The 26,213-nt window shown below is 43.7% G+C and overlaps 11 protein-coding genes across 11 annotated transcripts; 5 read left to right on the plus strand and 6 right to left on the minus strand.

Moving 5' to 3' along the window:
• Window positions 1–131: 131 nt before the first annotated feature.
• Window positions 132–1,891, plus strand: FA14DRAFT_159752 (uncharacterized protein). Its single transcript, XM_025498367.1, has one exon. The coding sequence runs from the start codon at window positions 254–256 to the stop codon at window positions 1,793–1,795; it is 1,542 nt and encodes a 513-aa protein (XP_025358256.1). The 5' UTR covers window positions 132–253; the 3' UTR covers window positions 1,796–1,891.
• Window positions 1,892–1,895: 4 nt separating this feature from the next.
• Window positions 1,896–3,436, minus strand: FA14DRAFT_142678 (uncharacterized protein; the record flags this gene model as incomplete). Its single annotated transcript, XM_025497182.1, is given in 3 exon segments — window positions 1,896–2,597; window positions 2,615–2,673; window positions 2,870–3,436. 3 exon segments carry the CDS (start codon window positions 3,434–3,436, stop codon window positions 2,051–2,053), a joined length of 1,173 nt encoding a protein of 390 aa, XP_025358257.1. The 3' UTR covers window positions 1,896–2,050.
• Window positions 3,437–3,791: 355 nt separating this feature from the next.
• On the plus strand, window positions 3,792–4,775 carry FA14DRAFT_21403 (uncharacterized protein). Its single transcript, XM_025502004.1, has one exon. The coding sequence runs from the start codon at window positions 3,959–3,961 to the stop codon at window positions 4,652–4,654; it is 696 nt and encodes a 231-aa protein (XP_025358258.1). The 5' UTR covers window positions 3,792–3,958; the 3' UTR covers window positions 4,655–4,775.
• FA14DRAFT_159753 (uncharacterized protein) lies at window positions 4,486–6,755 on the minus strand. The gene has a single exon (XM_025498368.1). It carries the CDS (start codon window positions 6,427–6,429, stop codon window positions 4,897–4,899), a length of 1,533 nt encoding a protein of 510 aa, XP_025358259.1. The 5' UTR covers window positions 6,430–6,755; the 3' UTR covers window positions 4,486–4,896.
• A 228-nt stretch (window positions 6,756–6,983) lies between these two features.
• FA14DRAFT_159754 (uncharacterized protein) lies at window positions 6,984–8,095 on the plus strand. The gene has a single exon (XM_025498369.1). It carries the CDS (start codon window positions 7,413–7,415, stop codon window positions 7,689–7,691), a length of 279 nt encoding a protein of 92 aa, XP_025358260.1. The 5' UTR covers window positions 6,984–7,412; the 3' UTR covers window positions 7,692–8,095.
• Window positions 8,096–9,000: 905 nt separating this feature from the next.
• On the plus strand, window positions 9,001–12,660 carry FA14DRAFT_159755 (uncharacterized protein). The gene has a single exon (XM_025498370.1). It carries the CDS (start codon window positions 9,322–9,324, stop codon window positions 12,523–12,525), a length of 3,204 nt encoding a protein of 1,067 aa, XP_025358261.1. The 5' UTR covers window positions 9,001–9,321; the 3' UTR covers window positions 12,526–12,660.
• On the minus strand, window positions 12,591–14,024 carry FA14DRAFT_159756 (uncharacterized protein). Its single transcript, XM_025498371.1, has one exon. The coding sequence runs from the start codon at window positions 13,993–13,995 to the stop codon at window positions 12,691–12,693; it is 1,305 nt and encodes a 434-aa protein (XP_025358262.1). The 5' UTR covers window positions 13,996–14,024; the 3' UTR covers window positions 12,591–12,690.
• Window positions 14,025–14,162: 138 nt separating this feature from the next.
• On the minus strand, window positions 14,163–16,667 carry FA14DRAFT_159757 (uncharacterized protein). The gene has a single exon (XM_025498372.1). The coding sequence runs from the start codon at window positions 16,460–16,462 to the stop codon at window positions 14,237–14,239; it is 2,226 nt and encodes a 741-aa protein (XP_025358263.1). The 5' UTR covers window positions 16,463–16,667; the 3' UTR covers window positions 14,163–14,236.
• Window positions 16,668–16,856: 189 nt separating this feature from the next.
• On the plus strand, window positions 16,857–19,986 carry FA14DRAFT_21452 (uncharacterized protein). The gene has a single exon (XM_025502005.1). The coding sequence runs from the start codon at window positions 16,921–16,923 to the stop codon at window positions 19,693–19,695; it is 2,775 nt and encodes a 924-aa protein (XP_025358264.1). The 5' UTR covers window positions 16,857–16,920; the 3' UTR covers window positions 19,696–19,986.
• An 804-nt stretch (window positions 19,987–20,790) lies between these two features.
• FA14DRAFT_118922 (uncharacterized protein) lies at window positions 20,791–21,123 on the minus strand (the record flags this gene model as incomplete). The annotated part of the gene is made up of 1 exon (XM_025496322.1): window positions 20,791–21,123. A coding segment is annotated over one exon (333 nt), but the record flags the coding sequence as incomplete, so codon positions are not given.
• Window positions 21,124–22,574: 1,451 nt separating this feature from the next.
• Window positions 22,575–25,704, minus strand: FA14DRAFT_163584 (valosin-containing protein; the record flags this gene model as incomplete). The annotated part of the gene is made up of 2 exons (XM_025499827.1): window positions 22,575–25,048; window positions 25,632–25,704. The coding sequence occupies 2 exons, from the start codon at window positions 25,702–25,704 to the stop codon at window positions 22,575–22,577; spliced, it is 2,547 nt and encodes an 848-aa protein (XP_025358266.1).
• Window positions 25,705–26,213: the final 509 nt, after the last annotated feature.

Below are 26,213 nucleotides of genomic sequence, written 5' to 3' on the forward strand. Positions count from 1 at the left end.
TCCCTTAAATGAAAAAACTAGAGAACGCAACGCGCGATAGGGGGGATCAGCACAGTGTCAAGGGAAATTCTCCTTTTTGTTGTTGGCTTCTTTTCTGAAAAAAAGTTTCCATTTTTGGATACAAAGGCTTTAAGCAAGCTAAAGCTTAAGCTTAATTACACACGTGAGCTTGACTTGCATTTGAAGCTAAAAAAAGAATCGGATCAATGGATTGAACAACACTTCACACTTCACTTCGGTCATCAAAATTGAAATGGGCAATTCAGCCGGGGTATGGGCAGTACTTGCATCTTTTGCAAGACCGGGTCTAGTGGTTCCTCATTTGATCGTGAATGATATTGGGGACGTAGATTGGAACAAGTTACACAAAGAAGGTAAAGTGGATCATATCATAATCGATAAAGATAATTGTATCACTTTACCTCTTCGTGATCAAATTGCTCCTGGCTTGGAAACGGCATGGAGTTCACTCACAAATGCAGATTTTAAATCAATTCTCATCGTTTCCAATTCGGCCGGTAGTAGCGATGATCCTTTGGCAATCGGTGCTGAACAGCTGGCACGAAAACTAGGACAAAGAGTTCTTGCTCATCCTCACAAAAAGCCGGCAATGGGATGTGCAAAGCAAGTGGTAGATGTATTGAGCTCAGAGGGAGAAGACGTGGGAAACATAGCAGTAGTAGGAGATCGGATAACAACGGACATCGTTTTGGCAAATCGAATCAATAAAGTATTGAAGAGGAGAAAGATAAATTCTCAGTCTATCGGAGTGCTAACAACGGGTGTTTTAGAACCTGAAAGGCTGGCAACACGAACGATGCGAGGGATGGAAATGTGGATTCTAGATCGATTGATGAGAATTGGAATAGTACCTGGAGCAACCTGGTTTACAAAAAAGTCACCAGAATCGCTCGAGAGATGGTCAAACGTGATCAGAATACAAGATGATGCACCAGCTGTAGCTGAATTAAATGCCGAACAAGAAGCAGCAGAACAAAGACCGATGAATCCTGAAATACCGCCGATGTCCTTGGTAGATCGCGTAAGAAATCTACCAAATGCTGCTACAGTAGGCATAATGACAATGTCAGGGAAAGCAATCAACTTCTTGGGTCAAGGTTGGCATTTGATTAATGATGGAATACGAATTGGTACAAAAGGACAGATTGGTGGTACATTATCGGATGTCACTTTGCCACGGAATCGACATATAGCTTTGGAGAAGCTCTCTAAACGACCGTATCCATCCTCTCCTGAACATAACCCTTTCACTTCGCCTCGGATACCATCGCTGAAGGAAAAGATTGATGAAATACGCACGGATCGGATTGGCAAACGACAATACTCTACACGTGCAAAGCCCCCTCCTTCACCTGTGCAGCCTGGCAAGCCTCGACCTCGATTGCATACAGCGGCCTATTTTGCCGCATTGATTTTGCTGCCTACATGCTGGTTCGGAGGGATGGCATTACACGAATATTTGGATATGAAGAGAGAGATGCGAGAAGCAGGTTCTGGTGATTTGAAAGATGGTGTCTTGCCAAGAGCACCACCAATCGCAGGAGGAATACCGAATGCGCAATCTGTTCCTTCTCTGGTAAATGCTAAACCGGTGCCGAGTTTAAACGAACAAAACAAAACCTCTTCTGCACAACATGAAACGTTGCTTTTGCGCACTGAACGCTTGCATCTCTCTCGTCAATTGGATGACATCGATGAGAAGTTGACGAGAATCAGAGAGAGAAGACGACCAAGTCAAAATACACCGGACGTACGAGCAGCTGGATCTGGCTAGAAGATGAGTTTCAGTGTTACATACCCTCCTTCCCCCTCTCACACGCACATGTACATTAAACAAATGATCAACGGAAATTAAATGTATAGTCTATCGTACAAGATTGTGAATGCTCCAATGGAAAGGAAATTGGGATTGTTTGTGGATTTTTTTGCTGGTATAAAATTGTTGAAAAGGTTTGCATAGAACGAGTGCTGAACATTTTTTGGTGCTTCTATTCTAGCTTGCTAAATTTTTTTTGCACAAATAAAGACATCAAGAACGACAAGTATCATAAATGTCAATGATTGCTTTTCGTGCGATTGCAATATTAAAATCAATCATTCCCGCATGTTTTGTATGGATATCGGTTCGCATGATGAATGCCAGTGCCATATGATGGTTGATCTGATGGAAGCCTAATGTTGTATCGGGTGACAAGCGAACGATGCTGGCAGAATAACGAACTTCTCGATCCGTACCTTTGTCTGACTCTTTTTGGATTTGTTCATTTGCCAGGCTTCCGTATAGACCACTGAATTGGACCAAAAAGTTGAGATACTCTGAAATTGCTTCGAAATTGTTTTCATCGTATGGACTGCTGTCTGCGGAGATGTACGTCTTGGTAGGTACGTCAAAAAGATACACCTTTTCAAATTTGCAAGAATGTGCCAGTCCATTACACATATCTTCCAGCGTTCTTGAGACGTCACTGTTCATCAATCCCATTTGCACCCTCGAAACTGCAACAAAAACGCTTGGATTATAGATCGAAGTTGCATGGAACGATAATCGAACATCACGTTCCAAGTCAGGTCCAAAGCTTGACGGCAAGCCAACAGTGGAAGAAGCAAAGTTTGATTCATGTGGACCAGAGGGATCGGATGAGCCGGGCATACCTCCTCGAAAAGTGGCACTGGATGGGTTTCCTCCGGCCGGATCAACAGCAGCACCGCCTCCTTCCATACTGCTCACAGCCAATTCAGCATTGAATGATTCCCTTCTTTCCCGTCTTGCAGCCGCATCCGCCAAGATATCATGAGCGGTCGGTGCAAAGATGAAAGAAGCAGAAGCGTCTGCCAGGTTATCAGCAACTCTGGATTGAATGTTTTGCAAAGTGTCGTATCGATAATCCGTACTGTGACCGTCTACCTTGTGAACGAAGATGTGAAATTGGATGAGTGGATTGTGAGAATATGCATCTATTATAACGTCATTCAAACGATCAATCGCATCGTAAAAGTCATCTTGCGAATCAATAACAAAGATAACAGCTGAAGTGTCCACCCAAAATAGTTGACCGCCCGTTCCCCAAGCATGCTTGCCTTTCACACTTTTGGTCGTATTTCCACTCGATTGACCTGATCCATTTCCAGCCGATTTGGATGTTCTTGCTTGAGAACCTTGCGATTGTTGTGCGGTGAGTGCACTACTTTCAGCATTTCCCGTGCCATCCCAAATTCTGACAGGTTGAATGGTATTCACGTCGAATGGGGTGCATTTCAAAGTGCTTTCCAAGAATAATGAATCATCCGGCGGTAATGACTTGTACACAACTTCAACGATTGATGACTTTCCCGATCTTCTTAATCCTAAAATTAGTATATTCTCTATCAGTGTTTGTGACTTTGATTGTCCAGATCCACTTCCACTTGCTTCCATTTTATTGGTTTGTTTTGTACTTTTTGAAGCTTGCGGATCTGCCCATCCATTGGCCGGCATCCTGATAGTAGGATAGCAAGCTTTGTGGGCTATTCTGGTGATGTTTCTTGATCAATCACTTATGAGCTGCATAGGTACTATTGGATATGGTCAAGAGAAGCAATCATCGTTCGTATCAGTAAGTTGTAATGTACACATGCAATTCGCTTCTTCCTGCTAAAGTGCCCTCCTCAGCCCAGTCATACACACACATTTGTGGATGAGTTTGAATTATAATGCATATGCTTTATTGTATTCACAGAGATAAGCATTTTTATACCTTTCAAAGAGCTTTTTTGTATTCAAACGGCCAAAAGCGTGGAGTTGTCTGGTGCTGTCGTACGTACGCGTTACGCTTGGGCTAGAAGGAAGAAAAATAAAATAAAAAAGATCCCGAAAACCGAAATTAAGATTTTATACTTCCAAGAAGAATTTTTCCCATTCTCACTACTTTCTTCCATACCGACAACACATACAACAAATATGGCATCTACATCAACTGCCGTAGATGCAGCTCCTACAAGGACGCAATTGCTATTTGCAAGAGCTGTGATCTTGACTATGGAATTATGGCCAGCAATGCGCCTAGCTGTTTCAGAACAATGGGGAGGTGTAGATTCGGCTGATAAAAAGCAATTCTTGATTTCTCATATTTGTGATTCATATTCGGAAGAACCATCTGCTTCTGTTCAACAAGAAGCAATCGCAAACAGTGGTTCTTCCTCGTCTGCCTCTTTACAAGCACCAAAAGTACCAGACGTGGACGATTTAGCGGAAACGTTGGAAATGTACTTTGAAGATGAATACGAAAGTAAGATCGAAGATGGATCGGCAGATTGGATTGCAGGAAGGATCGTTCATCTACATAAATGCATTTATGCTGCTTTTCCACCTACACAACAATCACTCGAAAATGCGGAACAAGAAGTGAATAAATTATACGAAGCAACTGTTAGACTGAAAGGCCAAAAAGTCGAAATTCAAAGAACACAACAAGAAAACGGAGATGAACAAGATGGAAGTGGCGATAGCAGTAGCGATGAAGAACATGATCATTCGCATAATGATAACATGGATGTTGATGGCGAAGGCTCAGCACAGCAGCAACCACGCGAACGTCCTCAGCCAGTCGTTGATGAAGATGGCTTCACAACTGTTGTCAAAGGACGGAGGAGATAGATGGAAGCATCGCGCTTTTTCTTGCTCTTGCATGTGTAACACTACTTATTATGTCTTCCATTGGCACATTTGATTGTTTAATATATTAATTGACAATTTTTGCATACAATAACAGCAAAGACTCGAGACCGAGAGCATACCCCAGAGATAGAGAAAAGAAAACATGCTATGTAACAATGAGGGAATAGTGTCCAGAGATGATTCTCAGGTTGCAGTGGCTTCATTCCAGCGAAGCAGATCTTTTAAGCCAATTGAGGGAATTGTTTCTTGCATCTTGCAACAATCTTCTTTACGTCTTGACTTCTTGCACGAGTTGTGATCAAGAGTGCGTCAGGTGTATCAACGACAACAACGTCATCCACACCTAAACAAGCAACCGTTCTTCCTGCGGCTGGAACGATTAAACCACCAGCTTGTGATTCGGTAAGAACCAAAGATTGATCTCCCAAAATACGTGCTTCCCCTTTTTCGGCAGGAATCAAATCTGCCAAAGAAGAGAAATCTCCAACGTCATCCCAACCGAAAGTGGCCGGAATGACGGCAACTTTACCTGCTTTTGCTGCAGGTTCAGCAACGGCATGATCGATTGCAATCTTGGGAAGAGTTGGCCAGATATCGTGTAATGCTTTTGCACGTTGACCTCCCACATCCCATGCATCAGCAATCTTCATTAAACCTTCGTGTAATTCCGGTACACTGGCTTTGAGGAGATCCAATAGAGTCTTTGCTTTCACAACAAACATACCTCCGTTCCATCTGTAATTACCTGTTGCCAAATAAGCACTAGCAGTACGAGCGTCTGGCTTTTCTTTGAATTCGGTTACGATTCGAGCGTTTGGTGCTTTTTGAACGTTCAAAGGAGATCCTAGCTTGATATAACCGAATCCCGTAGAAGGATGAGAAGGAGCGATACCGATAGTGACCAAATAGCCTGACCTTGCAACGGCTACAGCTTCACGTACTGCGGATTCGAAGGCATCGCGACCTGAGATGATGTGATCGGCAGCAAATGAACCCAATACAGCCTCGGGATCGCGCTTCAAAAGCACTGCAGCTGCTAAGCCGATAGCTGCCATAGATTCTTTCGGAGAAGGTTCGGCCAAAACATTGCTATCGGGTAGGTCGGGCAATTGGTCCAGCACACCATCTACGTGTGCATCACCTGTGACGATGATCATTTGTCGTGCACCACTGAGAGGCAATAGACGATCCCAAGTGCTTTGCAGTAGTGTTCTACCTTGCCCGACCAAATCCAACAAGAATTTCGGGTAACTTTCTCTACTCAAAGGCCATAGACGTGTTCCCGCACCACCTGCAGGAACGACGCACCACATGTTCAAATCTGGCTCTTTTGCCAAGATAGGAGCAGGTTGAGCAGAAACGCCGTTGACCAATTGGGCAAGATGGGCAGGTGTGGTACTGCTAGGGATGGAAGCCAATTTGTCAGGAGAAGTGGAACGAATACTTCTGCTTGAAAGTTGTCTTGCGATTGGACGAGGTCTGATATGAGGAGAAGGAGCGGGTGACATGCCGGTATTGCGATCTTCGATTGAGTCCATTCGAATGTGTAAGCGTGATAGCTCTCTTTGCATATCAGCAATTCCGTTCAAGATTTGTGCCAAAGCAGAACGATCATCTGAATTTGATGCTGGAGGTGCTGTACCTGAGGGTGAATCAGTCCTTCTTGCACTAGCGGGATTCAAGAATCGCAATGCGTTTGTGCTATCGTTGCTACTGCCACCTTCTAGGGAGCTGAAGTCTTGTGAGGAAGTCATCTTGTCAGTAGCCTTTTTGTCAGAGGCGCGGAAGTGATATATTATATCCTACTCCAAATGAGTACACCTTTGCAAAAAAGCAAAAGCGAGATGATGATAGAAGGAAGGAATGAAAGATGAAGTTGATGGATACTTTGTATGTGTTTTGTGTACTTCTTTCTGTTCACTTCTGAAACATGCCTTTAGGTTTTGTTCCAGGTGTCTGTGTGTGTGTGTGTGCATGTACGTAAAACAGCTTAAATTCCTATTCGAATGCCGCCGTTCAAGTGGCTGACTGGAACGCAGAGAGAGAGATCGCGGCACTGCACTGTCGTCTAATCTTGGCGTGCGTGTGTGTGTGTGTGTTAAAGCGGAAAAGAACGCGGCCCTGCGTGTTTAGTGTTTCTTCTGTCTCTCTCTTCCCTGGGTGTCGTCGTCGTTGCAATACCGCGGTGCTGTGTGTGTTGTTTGTGCACTTCGGCAATTCGCATTCATGTACGCGTCTTTGCATACTCGGCGACATTTCTCAAAAAAGCAAGCAAGCAAAGTATTGTTTCAGTACTGCAAACAGTCATCCCGCGTGCATTTCCTTCAGCAGAAAGGTGAACGTGCTCTAATCATAAAATGTATGCGGTCTATGAGTGACTGACACATGATCACTGCAAAGATAAGAAGGATGAAGTCGTTACGATCATGGACTTTCACATGGTCGACTACGAGAATGAAGCACTTGAATAACTTTGATCCAGATTACCGGACTAATATTGGCAGAATACGCTAATCATCAGATCAATTAGTTTAATTGATGATTGAGAGACGCTAGCCATACATACCCTGTGTACGGCATTGATTCTGATCCTCTTCCTTCATTGCTGTCAACACGGCTTTTTCTTCATGGTGAACAGAACACATGCTACTGTTCTGATAGGTATCGTGATTACCAGCGCAATCTCCGTATCCCGACCACGACCTTCAAAACCTGTTCGAATCATATTTGCGCTAGTATGTCTACTTTTGGTCATTACGAATATGGTGCTCTCGTTTCAGTCCATAAGGAAAAGACACGCAATCGAAGAAATGAAGTAGAATCAAGGCAATTAAAAGTTGCAGGACCAGTTGCTTGGATTATCGTAAGTATGACCACGATGGCATTTATGAATTACAATCAATGCAGTAATTGGCCACCGCATTGGGCTAATCGATTCGGATGTCTTGTAAGCAATCTTGCTCTTGGTTTTGCTGGTATAGCAACAGCATACAAAGTCATCTTTTCAAAGCGATAGAGTAATGGGAAAGCAAGGTTGAGTTTAATACATGGGAAGTCTTACGAATGTCAGTGTAGAGGAGATTGTTTCGGCTGAAGCAATGATCCACACAATTGCTTATTCGCGGGCTGTGCAAAATCCGTTGACTGAATTATTCTTGTGTGTAATCTGTACACTACATTGTCCGCAACGTTGATTATGCTGGTGCGGGAGAAGAAAGGTTAGCTTGTGTTTCTTGGGCCAGTCCGTTGCGATACTCACACATGCTGTATTCGCTACTTCTACACTACTTCCTACGCAAACGATGGCCTTAACATGTACACAATCAATATATGATGGCCTTGGTGTATGATTATGTAATCGTCACTCACATGACATCGTTGAGAAGTAGCATCTGGATAAATTTGAGCTTTGCGTCTGTGAGAGAATGAAAAGGCTGAAAGACAGGCGCTGAGTATAGTTCTTTAAGCTTATAGAATCAACGCTTACATCTACGATAGAGACCTTTCGACTCGAAATAGATGTAATCATATTCACGGCTATCAACATCGCCAATAGCACTAATTCCAACCGTGAGAAGAAATAAAGACAGAATATTCATTGCGTTTGTGATGAAGAGAGTGTTTGTCAAGAAAGGCTTGACATTATCCATTACTTAAATAGATCATCTAAGTGTGAAAAAGGGTTCAGGGTATACTTGGCCGCACCGAAAAGACGGGCAAAGGCATTATTGTTTTGCGTTTTGAACATCCGACTTCAACACTTTCCGTTTCAATATGGTAAGCACTTTATTCTTGTGTCTGGTTGGGTAGTATCTTTCTATCCGCTCAATTCAGCCAATTCAGTACACAGAAGTAAGCTTTACATAGCATTGCGGAACAAAGCTATACAATCCGCAACAAATTTCATTTTAGAAGCGGATAAAATGTTATTTATTCATGCTGTACCGCTTTACAAACACGGCATAATACGAACGGAATAGTGGGTTCAAGATAAAGGTAATAAATTCATATAATTCAGACATCCATTGTTTGCAGCTTCATGCTTCGTCTACCTTGCTACGAAAGAATGGAATCGAAGTACGAGAGGAAGACGAGATTCAGGGCAGCATTAATTATTCTTGCACGTGATACTGGTCATTCTCGCGTCGCGCTTTGCCCTTTTTCCCTGCTTGAGCAGTCAAAGTGGGCAGGCAATCACGTCAATCAACACTGTAATCATACACCAGGCCCCCCTGTTCTTTTGGCTGCTCAGCTTACACGCGTAAAGAACAAAAGAACACTTTTTCCCTTTTAACTTAAGACTGTGTATCCATCCCCCCTCAATAAACGCGCGCCCTTTAAGCGGGAGTAAGGTGCGTGCGTGCGTGTATATGCGTGTTAAACAGACCAACAGTTGTGTATGATTAAGGTGCGTTGAAGATCTAGCATTCACAAACGATCATCATCATCATCATTATCATATCAAACATTCACCTTTAGAGGGATAGAGAGACATCTGTCAAGCGGTGACGGTATACGTTTGTGGTCGATTAAGGCTCTCGTGCTCTTCGCGTACCTCTTTTTGTCATTCATCCAATCAAATTAGGGGCAATCCGTTCACAGCCATTTAGAGTAAGAATTGATCGCCTTCAAGAGGGCAATTCATCATGGCTATCTCGGTCAACTCTTCACGGAATCCTTCATCATCTTCAAATCCGGCCGCTGCTGATTCTTCTTCTACTTCATCGTCTTCACGAATACGTCTAAATCCATCGTCTCCTACGATCTCAGGAGCGAAAGCCGATTCAAGTCGAGCACTCAGTGGAAGACAGAGTAACGGAAGTACAGGCAAACGTATATTCTCACAAAGATCGGATCATAGAGGTAACGAAAACGGTGCAAATAGAACAGCATCAAAAAGTACAGATCATCAAAGCATCCATAGAAGAACGTCAGAACTTTCAAAAACAAACAACGCCCCTTTAGCATCCATAACCAACAGAAGTGCTTCATCCTCATACGACGACGAAATGCAATCATCACGAAAGATGCCAAGTGCTTCAGGCGCTGCAATTGCAGCTGCTTTACGCGCTTCAGGTGACACAAGCAATGATGCCGGTGATGGATCTTCAGATCGCATTCATGCTCCTCGTTCATCACAAGGTACAAATAGATCGATCAGCAATCGCATCCCTTCTGCTTTACGGAGATTGCCTCCTGGCGGAAGTCGCATAGCCTCAAGATCGATTATGCCTTCAGGGGCATATCCAGGCACGGATCCTGCTATGCCTTCTAGCAGCTCTTCCCATCAATCTGGATCTTCGATGCGTTCAGCTCCAACTGCTTTAGCACGCGCAAACGGACGGAGAAGTTTGGGTGCCACCCTCAATGCCGCGGCTGCAGGCGGGGCTGCGCAACACGATCGTGATGGAAGGGAATTGAATAAGCTTACAGTAGACAGTACCAGTTTTGAAGAATGGATGAAAATGGCAACAGATAATAAGATTAACGCCACTAATACTTGGAATTTCGCCTTGATCGATTATTTCCACGATATGTCATTGCTGAAAAGTGAAAATGGAGATGGTTCAATCAATTTTCAGAAAGCATCGTGTACTCTAGATGGATGCGTGAAGGTATGGACTTCACGCGTAGACAGTGTTGTTGTCGAAACAGGAAAGCTATTGAGTGGTCTACAAGATGAAGGCAAGGAGTCTAACACAAGAGGTGGACGTGGTCGCAACGCTGATGAAGAAGACGGCGAAGGCGAAGAAGACATAGATGGAAGTGGCCAAAAGAAAAAGAAAGCAAGGTCGAGAGAACCCACATTGGTCAAATCATTCAATCAATTAGCAGTCAAGAAGCTTGACCTCGAATTCACAGTTGATCCACTGTTCAAGAAAACCAGCGCTGATTTCGATGAGGGTGGTGCTGGAGGCTTGTTGATGAACCACCTCGGTGTTGACTCAAAAGCACGCGTTGTGTTCGACGCCAGTGATGTTCCTGGTCAAGACGATGTGGAAGAAAGTGAGACACCCGTTGTCGTCGAGGACGAGGACTTGCAGTCTGAAGTTGATCAAGAGGACGAAGGCGATATGACAGAAACCGAGCTTACTTCGAGAAATGACAAAAACGGAGACTTTATCGATCTAACCAAAATTCGAACAAAGCTTTTCGGCCAAAATGATTTTGCAATCGGACAGGAGGATGCACTCGGCACACTCTTGACAGAGATGACCGTTTGTCCCACCTTTGCTAGTTTCCGATTCGCTCCAGATGACAATACACCATTCTCTGAACTTATGGCCGAGAATGAGAACCGAACTTCCATTGCTCCTAGCTTTGGATTTGATACAATGACGCAATCCAATACATGGGACAATGAACCTTTGAACGATGGAGCTGTGTTCGATGATGGAATGGATGATGCATTTGGCGATGTCGGCGGAGGTGCAATGACTGGATTCAATGCAGGATCTGCTGAGCCATTTGATTATCAAGAGGCTAGCTTTGATGACGGCGAAGAAGGCGGCAACTTATTTACTGGTGAAGGATCTGCTCAACCACAGGGACCACCCGACTTTTCATCTTTACAAGGTATTCTGAACAATTCATCCGATCAACCCTTCGAAGGTGATGACTTTTTCGGATATTTCGATCAAAAGATGTCAAAGAATTGGGCAGGACCAGAACACTGGAAGATGCGCAATGTGATGGCACCAACGGCTGCAGGGGCCAATGCTACCGCTGGAGGCGCACCAGAGAAAGCTGCCCGGAAACAGAAAGAGCCTTTCGTTATTGATTTTACATCTTCAGAGGGTGCAGTAACATCTAAAGAGTTGTTCGAAACAGGAAAAGGACAAGCAGGTACACTTTTGCCTGCATCCAAAGATTTTGACGATCTTTATCTATTACCAGAAGATCGTCATTTCTCCAGTAAGCAACTTTTACGATTGTTCATCAAACCACGTGCTATGTTGAATCCTCGCAGACAAGGACAGATGCTCGACGAGCGTGCAGGAGTGCGAACGAATGAGGAAGCCGATTATTGGATTCAAGCCGCAGCACAAAATGGTGGACTTGAAGGGCAAGGTGGCGCAGCACTTGGATTTGATGATGATGATGACGTCGGAATGCCAGTGGTACCATTTGATACGCAATTCTTCCATGAAGATGATGATGGAGGATTTGATCCGATGGGCGAAGCAACAGAAAATGCAATGGCTCTTGAACCCGAAGATGAAGAATTGGCAACACAAGCATTAAAGAGAATTCGACCTGAATTTGTCAATTATACAAAAGTAGCAAAACGGGTTGATATTCGGAAATTGAAAGAAAACATTTGGCGTGAATTGGCCATCTTTGCAGCAGATGAAGAAGAAGATCCAGAAACTAGTGGTGAACAAAGTGGATCTGGAATGGGTGACGAGAGAGGTCGTCAATCCACACCCAAACCTGGCGATTCTATGGATTTGGACAAATCATCCCTTGTCAAACGTGATCCTACCGATCCACGTACATTTGATGCAGTGCTATCTGGCTTACGCAAGTTATACCCCAAAGATAGGATGGATGAAATCAGTACTTCATACTGTTTCATTTGTCTGTTGCACTTGGCAAATGAAGAAGGTCTGCAAATTCAAGCTGGATCGAGTGATTTATCAATGTTGGCTGGAAAGATGATCGTCGAAGATGATGAAGATGACGATGATGCAATGGATGTTCCCGAACTTTTACGCAATGTGAAGAGAGCATCTCATAATCCTTTCGATGATGTATTGGTCGATGAAGAAGATCCTGATCAATATCGTGTCGGATATCTAGGACAGTTGAGTATTGCAAAGGATCTTACAGCCGGTAGGAGTGCGTGAATGTAACTTTTGTAAATTTTGTACAATAAAGGGGTAATCAAGATGCTTATCAATTTATACTTTGCTCTTTGCATCACACAAATGTATGTACAATATCAGAAAAATCGGTCGATGTCGTACATAATACATGAATTATCATTGATTTATTGCTTACAATTGATGCTTTTATATCCAAGATACGATTGTCGCTTCCATAATAACCTCGCCATCAGGCTTTACAGCTAGAATAGTATGCTTCTCTTTGTTGGTCCTAGAAGTTTCTTTTGCTACAGATCCGTCAATGCCGATCCAATATGGCTGTTCAGCATAAATTGGTCTTTTTGCTCGATATTTAACGCTTACGATGTTATGCGTTTTGCCTCCTTTAGGCCCGTCAATAAATTCACCCCTTTCGTTCAAATGCCAACCTGCAATATCTCTTCCCCATTTACGAACCAATAAACTTAGGTTTAGAGGTCCATGAACCACAATACCTTGGTGCCCTTCTACCTGTTGAGCCCAAGGAGGAGAAAGATGAATGGCATGTGCGTTGAAAGTGAGGGCAGAATATCTGAATAGGTTTGCAGGTGTTTGATATAGCAGTGTAGGATAAAGTAAACCTTCTGGTGGGCTCAAGGAGGACAAATCGGGTTTAGGTGTGATTGCAGGACTCATTTGTGGTTCAGCAGTCGAAGTTGGTAGAGCACGTTGAAAGATCCAAGATCTTCTATCGATCATTATTGGATTTTCGTTAAGAAGGCCAAACTCTTTGCGTACCCAAACCAACAACATTTCTCCTCCGTTTGATAACTTTTTCAATTCTGCTTCTTCAACGAATGTACGTTCCCATAATTGATCACCAACTCGCATTGCTTCTGTATTCTTTCGACTTCTACTTAACCATTCCATCTTGCCGCCAGCCCACATTCTTCGAGTGAATACACCTCCTGGAGGATTAAAAGTCGTATCTGATCCATCAGAGCCCAAAGAAGAAGATGAAACACGAGGTGTAAAGAATGCGAGATGTTCCGTTGGCCTTATCAAAGATCTATGTGGTATTCCATTTGCCAATATCCCGCTTGATTCGGCCTGATGACCGACTAAGACATCTTCTTCATTTTGACGTAATTGAGCTTCATATTCTAATCCGCTTTGTCCTTCTGCCTTTTTACCATTACTTAAACCTAAAGGAAGTATATTCGCTTCCGTAATACGTAAAAGATGAATTTGATTAGCATCTAATTTATGATAATATGTCGATACTGGCTTGTCTTTTGAGCTGTCAAAACGTTTCTTGAACCCTTTCAAAGCGTCTATTGCTTCTTTTGATGCCCATTCTTCCACTTTTTGAGAATCTTCTCTTTCTTTGCTTGGAAGGGAAATCGATATAGACAGAGGACGAAATGAGATATTTAGATTTAGACCGGACAATGCTGCTTTGTTTCGAAATCTGAAGCCAGAATGAGCTTGTCTTGCTAGATATCGACTCATTCTTCTTGTGATGGTAGTCTGGAAAGAATCATTCCCCACAATGAAGCTCAAACAACAACAACAACAACAACACAATCAGTGGAGGGGCACAACGCGACTTTCCATTTCGGAAAAAGGGCAAAACGCCGACTAAAGCCGCTGATCACAACGAGATACAGAACAGATATGCTGATTCAATTGATACAATGGTACATACAGCGAGGATATGGATACATGATACAAATACAAAAGATTACAAAAATCAATGATTATCATCAGAAAAGATGGATAGAATTCTTCTCAATGGCCAAGATAAAGCCATTGAGAGCCAAGTGACAAAATCGGAAATGCCACCTGTGTTGGGTATAGCAAGACTATTTGCATAAGGTTGTTGTACAGCGAGTTGATTGTTTGCAGATGGTGAAGTTGCAGTTTTCAAATTTGGATCTGAGTATTGCAAATGTTGACCATCATTTGCAAAGTCCAAATTGAGGGCCATTCCCATCACGTCAACTTTACGAGAAATTTGTTGTACAGACGGAATGATGTTGAAGTTGACATTGTACAGAGAACATGCCAAGACGACCAAAAGGAAAGCGTGGAACGTTGACCAGGTGATCAGATGGTGAGGTTCTTGAGAATTCTGTTGTCGCTTGAATTGCACAGGTCGTTCTCCATTTGTTGCTGGAAGTATCGGTGCAGATTTCTCTTTCGGCTCCGGGGTTCTCACGGATGGAAGCAAAGAAGCGGCCATAGCGCTTGCAGGTGTATTTGACATAACAGATTGCCGGCGGAGAGGTGCTATTGGTGGAGGTGATAAAGGGACGAGAGGCTTCGTACGCTTGACATACTCCATAGTGACAGATGTCATGGAAGCAAGCATGCTAGCTTCTACTGTGGCTACGTGGTGCTGCTCGTCGCAGTGAACAGAAGAGGATAGAGGCTCACTAGAATATGCCAGGATCGGCACTGAATCTTGTAAAGCCTCATCATGAATACGAGTATGGAAATAAGTCACCGTGCTTGCCACTGGAGCAAAGAGGTTCAAGGCTGAGGAGGAAGACGGCCCCTCTACTGAGTAGACTAGCGTTGCCATTATTTGACCTTCAGTGTTACGCATATACTCGGGCAATCGGATATCAATCATCTTTGAAGGAATCGCATCGTTCTTTGACATAGTATCAATACTGTCTTGAGTATCAAAGACCACTTGTACTGGCTTACCTTGGATACTGGCATGCAATAGATCAACTTTCTCATCAACACATGCCCGCTGTAAAGCGAGAACGAGACGTGGAAGTAGGCGTGGCGTTTGCTGAACGACTCCTGCTTGCGCCGACGGGATAAGGACCGGATTTGCAACGTATGGCCATGAAATCTGAACTCGATAGACGGCCTTTCTACGTTTTGAGATTGAAGGAGGTCCATACGTGATCCAAACTGATGTGTTGACATCCTCAATGACCCCGCTCCAATCGCCTAAGGTATCTGCAGGATTCTTGCCTTCCTCGCCTTCAATTGTGTGTAGACCAAGTTCATCGAATTTGTCTTCCACTTGTCCATTAATGGCAAGTGAATGAGCTGGAACGGGGAGATATCCTGACCCTGAATATGCATGTTGACTGATATCTGCTGCAGCATGTACCGGTGCCCATCTAGCAATGATGGTACTTGTGGCTGGGAAGGATCCACTGACTGCTGTTTGTGGACCATCTTCCATCAAGCATGCAGAATCGCCTCCTTCTAACTCCGCATCAAGATAAGAGGAACTTTCAAACGGTCCACCCACTGACCTTTGAACAAGACGAGGCTCGAAATCAACCACCATACGTTGATCGGATTCAGCGCCTTCTTCATCCCGAGTAAAATGAAGCTTGTTGTTTAGGCAGCGGGGTATGGGTATATGCGCTTCAAACGGCCAGTTGGGAGGAGCTTTGTGAAGCCCAACTTCGATTTGGATCACTGCCAAGTAATACAGCTTTTCCGAGGCGTCTGTATGCTCTTCTCCTGATTGCGGTATTGTGATTTGAAGATCAGATATCAATCTAGGTTTGACTTGCTTTATATTATTCTCGCTTCCAGAATCGTCGCTGTTCCAAGCTTCAGCAAAAGTATTAGCTAGAGGGGTCTCGGGAGCATTGTACCTAATTGCAAGTATTCGAGAAGCTCTTTTAAGAGTAGGACTTGCGTTTTGGGGTAAAAGAGTCTTGCCAGCTTTATCAACCGAGACTGGATATACAGCAGAAGATTTCAGCCTGATTCCCTCTTCGTCTGAGACTTCTGGAAACAATGCATATGATCGCTTTTTTGATGATTTTGGTAATGCTAAACGCATGAAAAGGACAACGGAGCAGCCTTTGCTATGTGCACATATCTGGATTACTTGCTTTTGAACAACGCGAGCCGGAGCTGTGATATCCAATGGTAATGTAGCGGGAGAAGATGATTGAACGCTTGATAGCCTCCTTCTTGGTGATGTAGTGATCATATTTGTGAAAAGTAGGGCATGTAGATGGATGATAGTTGGATGGGATTGATGGTTGTCCGGATTTTAAAAGGACTTTACGTTTGCGACAAGTAGGGTATATGAATGGTTTATGGTTGGATGGGTTTTGATTGTTGTCCGGATAGATGCTCTTGATCTTAAACGGACTTTAGAGCTTTCCCCACTCTACACGAATGCATATGAGTAGGCAAACCACACGCGTACGCTTTGAGGACTCCCCGCGTTTAGACTTTTATCTTAAATAACCCAATAGGAGCTACCATTTCCGACACCCTTCACCATGCATGCCCCTTGTGGAGCTTTTGACGAGTGATTACTTTTTCACACTGTATGCTTAGCGTTCTTATTTTTAGGAAAAAATATAAAATTTAAAAGTGTTACCATCAGATTCACGATATTCTTCCTTCACCCGCATACATAGACGATAGAGGTGAATAGATATGTCTGAATCTCAAAAAGATAAAGATGTCAACCAAAAGCCAAAGATCAGCACTAGATGGTTTTATGCATTTGAAGATGGCTGGCAAGCATTTAATGATGACGATGATGGAAGATTGGAAGAACGTTGGCAAACACTAGAAAAGGAACAATTCTTCGATAAAGTTAAAGCTAAAAAGGAAAAGCAAAAAGCAAAAGAAGAAGCAGAGGAAGAAAAGGAAAAAGATAAACAAGAACAGGATGATGAACCTGCAACAGATCAACAGCAAAAAATCAATACTTGGCCACCTTCTGGTGTAGATCAAATTCGAGCAGCTTTGTTCGGATCGAGTATATTGAATGGAAAAGCGGAAAAAAAACAAAAGACAAAAAAGCAAGCTGGAGAATTGAGAAACGATGAAGGTCAAAAGATCGTCACACATCATCTAGATCCTGATGAACCAAAAGAAAAGAGAAGAAAGTTTGTGGAAGTGATGGAAGATCATTTGTTCGATGTTGACCTTGAATCGATGGAATTATTTCCAGTCTTTTGGAAAGGTGTCTTGCTGCGTGTGGTAAGAGCGCATTGGTTTTATCTTACAAGTGATGGAGGATTTGCACCTATTCCGTTCGATGAAAATCTCTCGAACGATTTAGACCAAGCATACGATAAAGCAAAGCCATGGGATCGAGATCAATCGGAAATGACAAAGAACACTTCAGATGACGCAGATTTATTCGATTTGCCTAGTATGCCAAAGACAGGCAAGATAAGGTTTGAAGGAGCTACCTCAGGCCGCATATTTACGCAGGACTTGAGTGGAAAGCTTCTCTCTGTTCTTGGAGGATCATTGGTCATCCGCGGCTGGCAAGAAACGGCGGATCGTTCGAAACAGTTGCGCAATTCTAGCATCTTCACATCTTCCCTCTTGCCTTGGGCAGGTGGTCAAGAGCCAAACGATAGAGAACGTGAAGATGAAGACGGTGAAGATGTTGAGAATGATACGCTTGGAACGAAAAGAGCAAATATGCGACAAGGTGCGGCAAAAGTTCCCAATCGTCCCAAACAGCAATCAGACGAAAAAGCTGATCGGGAAGAATCAGAAGAAGAAAATCAAGGCTGGCTCGGAAAACTATGGCCAAGTTCAGATAGCTTGTCTCAGCCTAGAGTGAAATTATTGCAAGCTCTTGGCTGGGGCAAAGACGATGCGATCGAAGAAGGGCAGAGATCAGCTAGACAACAGAATACAGAAGAAGCTCTGCGAAATGAAGGCAAAAAGGATACAGAAGACGCACAAGGAGAAGAAAAGGATGAGGAAGATGGTGAAGAAGTGGCGGAGGAAGAACAGATACGCGAAGATAAAAAAGATGAGCCACCAGAGCTCGTTCTCGCTATTCATGGAATTGGACAAAAGCTCACGGATGACTTTGATGCGATCGATTTCGTGTACGATATCGAACGACTGCGCAACTTAACGAAAAAGCTGTCCAACGACAAAGCCGTTCAACGTATCTCTCACGGAAAACGCGCGCAATTCTTACCGATCTGTTGGAGAAAGGAGCTCTCTTTTGATGATCAGGAAGCGCTGGAAGGTAATGATAATGTATATGGGTTACGCGACGTAAGCAACGATGCTACTATCCCGATGGTACGCAACATCATCTCTAAGGTCATTTTGGATGTGCCTTACTACCTATCAAGACACAAAAAGACGATGATGGAAGCGGTGGTCCAAGAATTGAATCGTGTATATCGTTTGTTCGTCCGACGAAATCCCGATTTCGAGAAGAAAGGAGGCAGAGTTTCGTTGATCTGTCATTCTTTAGGCTCAGCATTGGCCGCTGATATCCTCTCACATCAACCAACAAAAGTGGCCTCGTTATCAGAACAAACTTCAGAGGAAAAACACAGCTGCGATCATCTTGTGTTTAATGTGAAGAATTTGTTCTTTGTTGGATCGCCCAATGGATTCTTCTTCCATCTACAAGGCGCTCAATTGATCGCAAGAAAGGGCAATGCACGAACGCAAGATGTAGAAGAAGATGCAGCACGAGATGAAGTAGGAAGATTTGGTTGTTTAGCGGCAGAATCGATTTATAATTGTTATAATGCAACCGATCCCGTTGCTTTTCAACTTTCAGCAACGATTGATAGAGATTATGCAAGGATGTTAAGACCGATTTCGATTCCTGATGCTGTTCCGGCTTTATTGGATGCTTTAGCTCAACCAAGATTATCATTGAGCAAATATTTTGCTGCAGCAAAACCGTTTGCCAAAAATGCCAAAGGTGAAGCAGGTAAACATCCAGGAACGGCAGTTTACAAAGATATGAAATCAGGAGCACGATCGCCACTACCCAAAGTAGATCAAAAGATGCAAAGAGCCAATCCTCAAAGAAGTTCATCAGTAGAAGAGATTGGAAAACCTGTTCTAATCGAAAGAGGATCTGAGCAAAAAGTAGAGCAAATCAAACTTAAAGCCAAAGGCTTAAAAGATGAATCTTTTGATTTGGAAAAACTTCAAAGAGCAGAAAGAAGGTTCCGAGCATTAAATCCTCACGGTTGCATAGATTTCCTTTACGATTCCGGAGGAGTGAATCAATATCTTGACATGCTTTCTGCCCATGTTTCTTATTGGACTAGTAAGTCTTTCGCAATCTTTGTCTTGACACAACTCTTCTCCGATTTCGAGTCGCAAAAGGATCTACCAACGATTGTGCCAAAATTACAGACAGTATTGCGAAACGAAGAGCAGACCGATACATCAGAGCAGGACAAAGATGATCGTGAAGGATGAGAGTATAAAACCTGTACAGATACTTTAATGATACCTAAACATCTCATCACCCATCACCACACACAAAGATTTGATAGAAGAAGAATAAAAAAGTGTCCAAGGATGCACAGCATTGTGACCCTCCTTAGTATACTTTTGCAATGACATTTTAAGCAACAATAGGGGAATATTGGTGAGGAGTTGATAAAAGAGGGCATGAAGCAGAAGTTTGGAAAGGTTGGATGGCGTATGTGCAAAGATGGCCAAAAGTGCTGCAGAATAGTATAAAAGGTGGATTGGGGGAGAAAGACGGGACTATAAAAGCGTACAAATGTTATCGTCATACAAGGCATGTTTTCATACCATAGAAGACGATAACGGGGATAAGGAAGAAATTAAAGACATTTGATTTGAGTGAGTCTAAATAATGACCTGTGCATGACCAGCAAAGCAATGGACGAATGTGTTTGTGTAAGATAGCGTGACCTTGTTTTCAAAAAGATGATGACGTTATATTTTACCGATTTCCACGGACGGAGATGGTAAAGTTGAATCCATGAGAAGAGGTAGAGAAGGAAGAAAATGTAACAAAAGGAACGAACCTTATGCTGCTGAAGACGTGGAAGATGCGGAAGATGAACCAGATGACGAACCGGATGATTGTCCACCTGCACTCTCAACGATTTGGTTGAGTGTTTGCATAATTTCACCGAAAGCAGCGATGTTTTGGTGTTGAGCGGAACGGATCTTGTCGTCAGCGGCCTTCTTTGCTGCTTTCTTCTTGGCAGCGGCTTCCTCCTTTTTCTTTTCAGCTGCTTCTTCCTGTGCCTTTTTCTCTGCGGCAGCCTTCTTTTGGGCGGCTTCCTTCTTTGCTGCAGCAGCAGCTGCTTCCTTCTTTTGTTCTGCTGCTTTTGCGGCGGCTGCCTTAGCATCCTTTGCATCTTGTGCTTTCTTTGCGGCAGCTGCACGTTGAGCGGCACCATCATCGCTACTGTCACTGCTGTCACTCTTGTCGTTGCTGCCACTGTCGTCGTTGCTGTCATTGTTGTTGCTCTTGCTACTTCCGCTGCTGCCACTGCCACTACCACTACCACTACCTTCTTCGCCGGTGACCCACCATCTGATGTTGAAGACACCAAGACCGAAATCGTTAAAGTAGCTGAACAAAGGTCTGCTCATGTCCAAAGAGCCCCATTTGCAGGTAGATCCATCACCTGGGCAAGCATCCAAAATGGTTGCTTGTGTAGTCTTTGTACCGTCTGTGATGGTGATTTGTTTGTTGCACATGGGTGATTGTGCGTTTAAGTTACCGTATTGGGGAGCGTTCAAAGCTACATAGTAACCATTTTGAGGAAGTTTTCCACCACAAGCACCCATTGAACTTGGACTCCAACCGTACCAAGTTGCCTGACCGGAAAAGATTCCTCTCTTTTCCAAATCTTGTTGCATTTTTGCGTGATGACGACGTGCAAGGGAAGGAGAAGAAGCATCTTGTACTTCAGCAGAAGCTGATGATGATGCGACCAACAAAGTGGCCAATAATACTGAACAAACTGTGAGCTTCATTGTGTAGATGATGACTGCCAGCGTCGTGTTGTGTTGTTGTTAAAGATTGATTTCAAGTTGAGAATGAATGTGTTTATGCGATTCGCGTTCGAGTCGTTACCGTTATCGAGACGAGAAACAGAGGGAAATAAAGGGAAAGGGAGTGATAGAGATGGGAGATTGTGATGATAAAGAAGAGAAAAGAGGGACGTGTGTGATTAATTGATGGCAATCGGGGCGGCGTAAATTGGAGTCTGTGTAAATCGTCTTACCCACCCACACGTAGGCAAGGCAGGTAGGCAGATTGAGTGTATACGCGCGCGCGTTCTTCACTGGAAACATACTGCTCTGCCTTCTACGCCATCTTGCCTTTTCCTTGAACGCCTTCCATCACGGTTTCCATTTCACACGCCAAGTGCCTGACACCAGAATCCATGCGGAAACTTTGAACCGCATGAATAAAAAATCCAATTGTTCTATAGTCAATCTTCTTTGTTCTTAGCCGCGCCCATTTTGCACAAATTCATTTCAAGATCAAAAATGAATTGGGGTTGTGTGCGGTAATGTGCGTTCCGATTCAAACAATGGGAGGTATTTGGGCATAATGCGGCAGCAAGAATGTTTTTGCATTTCAAGAGGCTTTTTTTTTCTATCGCTCCGCTTTATTGCGTAGCGCGCTGCATTTAGGAGTTCAATTTATCCTCCTCTTTCCCAAGAAGTTTTGCAAAAACGCAGCCAAGTAACACTAGTCAGCCGCCTATCGGCATCCAATTTATTCTTTTCGATTGTGTAGAGTAGGTTTTTACCTCTTTCTGGCGTTATTTACGCGTCGCGCGATTTTTCTTGGGAGGTAGGCATGTGGGCATCAAATCTGTATTGCTAGTTGAAGTTATGCAAAAGAGCTTTCTTTTCACCTATCGGAGTAGTTAAACCAAGCTAGAACACGAAAGGGTAGAAATTCAACATACAGATATGCGCAGATAGATGTGAATAGCTTTGATTTCTCATACTTACCAAGATCGGAAACGGGATACAATTGACTTATATAATCGCATATCATTCCCAATTTGGAAGAGAATGTAATGCAGGCACGTTTGTTATTGCATGGGAAATAGAGCTCATAACATGTTGATGATCTGCAACGAAACAACAAAATGATCATTCTGCTTACCTAAGTATGAATTAACAATCAACCGTGAATGGAGTCTAATATGATACTATTTTATTCTTCTTTCTTCGCTAGTGAAAAGAAACACATCTGGGATAGAATGATTTGGAATTACAGTTCAGAGAAAGGAGAAAAATGAAAACAAGATATTCTAGATGTTTATATGTCATGAGGGGTGAGAAGCTTTTCAAGCGTACAGATCGTCATCGTCAGCATCTGCACCAAATGCTGCTCCTCCTCCCATACCAGCTCCACCGGCTCCTCCATCTGCTGCACCTCCTTCAGCTGATTCGGGGAAGCGGAAACTACTTCCGAACGAACGTGATTGTTGAAGGTTTTGCGCAAACATTTCATACCTTCTCAAATCACCGTCAGACACTGATCTTCTGGCAAACATCATTGCTTGTTCAAAGTGTGTTCTCTCGATTCTTGGTTGAGCATCGGCAAATGGATCGTCCAAAGCGCTGCCTGCTTCACCATCTTCTTCCATCTTTACATCACCTCCAGCAGCGGCGCGTTTCTCCGTCTTTTCGCGATGTGCCTTGACCGCCGCTTCAATAGTCTCACGAATGGCCAATTTACCTGCTCTTTGACAGATTTCAGCAATATCAGCACCAGAGAATCCATTGGTGTGTTTGGCAAGGAAGTTGAGATCAACACCTTCGCCCAAGGGTGATTTGGCAAGTGTGGCTGTGAAGATACTGAGACGGGAAGCTTCATCGGGCAAACTGATGTAGATCAATTGATCCAAACGACCAGGTCGAAGAATTGCAGGATCGATTTGATCAGGTCTGTTGGTAGCACCAATGACGAAAACATTCTTCTTGGCGTTCATACCGTCCATTTCTGTCAAAATTTGGTTGATCACACGATCACCAGCACCTCCAGCATCACCCGAAGAGCCACCTCTGCTCTTTGCAATAGCGTCCAATTCATCAAAGAACATAACACATGGTGCAGCGGCACGTGCTTTGTCGAAAACGTCACGCACATTTGCTTCACTTTCACCGAACCACATTGTAAGCAATTCGGGACCCTTGATGGAGATAAAGTTGGCTTGACATTCGTTTGCGATGGCTTTGGCCAACATAGTCTTACCTGTACCAGGTGGACCGTAGAACAAAACACCCTTTGAGGGAGCAAGTCCCAATTTGAGATATAGCTCTGGATGTTCGACTGGGTATGAGACTGTCTCTTGCAATTCTTGTTTGACCTTTTCCAATCCACCAATGTCCTTCCAGGTAACTGTTGGTACTTCCACAACAGTCTCGCGCAAGGCGGATGGGTTGGAAGCACCGAGAGCGAAGCGGAAGTTTTCCATGCTGACACCAAGTGTGTCCAAAACTTCGGCATCGATTGTCTCTTCTTCCAAATCGATCAAATCCATCTTCTCACGAATCTGTTGCATTGCTGCTTCACTGCACAAGCTGGCAATATCTGAGCCGACGTAACCATGTGTCTCTGTGGCAATTTGATCCAAGTCGACATCTTCGGCCAACTTCATGTTCTTGGTGTGAATTCGCAAAATTTCCAAACGACCGGTTGGGTCAGGGATACCAATGTCCACTTCACGATCGAATCTACCGAAACGACGCAAAGCGGGATCAATAGAGTTGGGTCTGTTTGTAGCAGCCATGACGACAACGTTTGATCTTGCTTTTAGACCGTCCATCAATGTGAGCAATTGTGAAACAACACGACGTTCGACTTCTCCATTTGTCTTTTCACGCTTTGGTGCGATAGAATCGATTTCATCAATGAAGATGATTGCTGGTGAGTTCTTCTCTGCTTCTTCGAATGCTTTACGTAGATTTGATTCGGATTCACCAGCCATCTTACTCATGATTTCGGGACCGTTGATCAAGAAGAAGAATGCACCAGTCTCATTAGCAACGGCACGGGCCATTAATGTCTTACCGGTACCAGGAGGACCAAACATCAAAACACCACGCGGAGGTTTGATACCGATACTCTTGAACAATTGGGGATGACGGAGGGGTAATTCAACCATTTCACGAATTTGTGCCAATTGCTTGCGGCAACCACCCAAGTCATCATATCCAACTTCGGCCAAGTTTGCCTCTTCATCTTCACGCTTGACTGGATCTCCTTCTGTGTGAATGACTGTGTCTTGTGCAACGATGCAGAATTCTGCTGGGTCTGTTTCGATCACTTTGAACTCAACGGCACGCATTCCACCGCGAACGGTGAATGTGTCACCCTTGCGAACAGGACGGTATGCTTCCAAAAAGTATGGCTTGAGATAGACATCAAAGATGTTACCAGTCAAACCTTCGACACTGTCATCGAAGGGCAAAACGTGAATACGCTTTCCGTATTTGATATCACTGCATGCATGGACTGTGATCATATCTCCCAACTTGACACGTAGATTGTTTCTTGCGACTTTGTTCAAACGGATCTTCGCATCCTCTGTTGTTTCGTCTGCTAAAACGATCAAAACGGTATCACGACGCTTCTTTCCTCTTAACAAGATTGTGTCACCACGGAATAATCCGAGCTCTTCCATCTTTGCTTCTGATAGACAAGCAACGCTATTGTCATCTGTTGTTGATTCATCGACAAAGAGTCTGTTGGGTGACTTCTTTTGTCTTAGGATTGCGGTTGCCACCTCATCCTTGTTCTCAGCTGGAACTGGAGCTGGAGGTTTAGCGTCTGCGTCCGCCATACTGTGTTGTGTATGAGGATGTACTGAAGAGTGGCAATTTGATTTGTTTGTTTGCTAGGACTGAGAGTTCGCCACCAAACAGAGCTTGACGATGATGAGTGTAGAAAAGAGAAAGATCAATTTGACACCCTTGCTATTATATCTCTCTTTGAATGAGGATGATCGGGTGAGAGTAGAGGAATGAGTTGTTTTATCAGTAAACCTTTTTAAGAATATTCTGATGACGACGTCTTTGTTGCACTGGGCTAGTGCACTGTATGCGCCTACGCTGGTGGAATCACGTCGAATTGTCAAGCCAAAAGGTGGCTCGAGCTCCACAATAGCAGACGTGTATCAATTTGGCGTGCACGCTTAGCTGAGCTGAGCTGCTTACGTGTGTTGATGGCATAAGGGCCTGGATGAACGCTAAAGTCCGGTCCAATACTAGGAGAATCTCGGATTCACAACTTGTTGCTATGATGTGATGATCATTGAGGGGTATAGATTGTTATGAGTATGATACATTGACTTTCAAGCAATATTACTGGCTCCATGGAAATATATACGACTTCCTACATCCTTCACTGCCCATTCTAGCCCTTCCAATAAGTTCTCTCCTGTCATTGCACTGCACGGTTGAATGCGCCATGAATGCGTTCGAATATCGTCCAATTGAAGTGCTTTACGAATCTCTGTTGCATTCATGGATCCATTTATATCTTGTTTATTGGCAAATACCAAGATTGTTGCACCTGCTAGTCTTTCTTCGCCCAATAAACTCCATAACTCCGTCTTGCAGTCTTCAATGCGTTCACGATCTCCAGAATCTACTACCCAAACAATGCAATCCGTTCGTTCAAAGTAGTTGCGCCAGTAAGGTCTCAATGTCTTTTGTCCTCCAACATCCCCTGTCAAAAAGAAAAGCGGGAGGAATAATGTCAGAAATGCGAGCAACTTGCAAGCCTAGCATGGCTGAGACATACATATATTCAGAGTGTACCTGAGAGGTTCAAGCATGAGGTGAAGTCAGCTAATGCATTAATGATGGTGGAAAGACAATAATACTCACCCGTTGTGCAATATCGTAAAGATATCGAATCCCAAAGTCGGGCTCACATCATGAACGTCTTTTCCCTGAATGCGTTTGAGGATCGTTGA

Source organism: Meira miltonrushii (genome assembly GCF_003144205.1).
Source record: "Meira miltonrushii strain MCA 3882 unplaced genomic scaffold FA14scaffold_1, whole genome shotgun sequence".
Classification (NCBI taxonomy): Eukaryota; Fungi; Basidiomycota; class Exobasidiomycetes; order Exobasidiales; family Brachybasidiaceae; genus Meira; species Meira miltonrushii.

Bases quoted from the DNA above. Each gene is read 5' to 3' on its own strand.
- FA14DRAFT_159752 (XM_025498367.1), top strand. From the start codon at position 254: ATGGGCAATTCAGCCGGGGTATGGGCAGTACTTGCATCTTTTGCAAGA.
- FA14DRAFT_21403 (XM_025502004.1), top strand. From the start codon at position 3,959: ATGGCATCTACATCAACTGCCGTAGATGCAGCTCCTACAAGGACGCAA.
- FA14DRAFT_159753 (XM_025498368.1), bottom strand. From the start codon at position 6,429: ATGACTTCCTCACAAGACTTCAGCTCCCTAGAAGGTGGCAGTAGCAAC.
- FA14DRAFT_159754 (XM_025498369.1), top strand. From the start codon at position 7,413: ATGTCTACTTTTGGTCATTACGAATATGGTGCTCTCGTTTCAGTCCAT.
- FA14DRAFT_159755 (XM_025498370.1), top strand. From the start codon at position 9,322: ATGGCTATCTCGGTCAACTCTTCACGGAATCCTTCATCATCTTCAAAT.
- FA14DRAFT_159756 (XM_025498371.1), bottom strand. From the start codon at position 13,995: ATGAGTCGATATCTAGCAAGACAAGCTCATTCTGGCTTCAGATTTCGA.
- FA14DRAFT_159757 (XM_025498372.1), bottom strand. From the start codon at position 16,462: ATGATCACTACATCACCAAGAAGGAGGCTATCAAGCGTTCAATCATCT.
- FA14DRAFT_21452 (XM_025502005.1), top strand. From the start codon at position 16,921: ATGTCTGAATCTCAAAAAGATAAAGATGTCAACCAAAAGCCAAAGATC.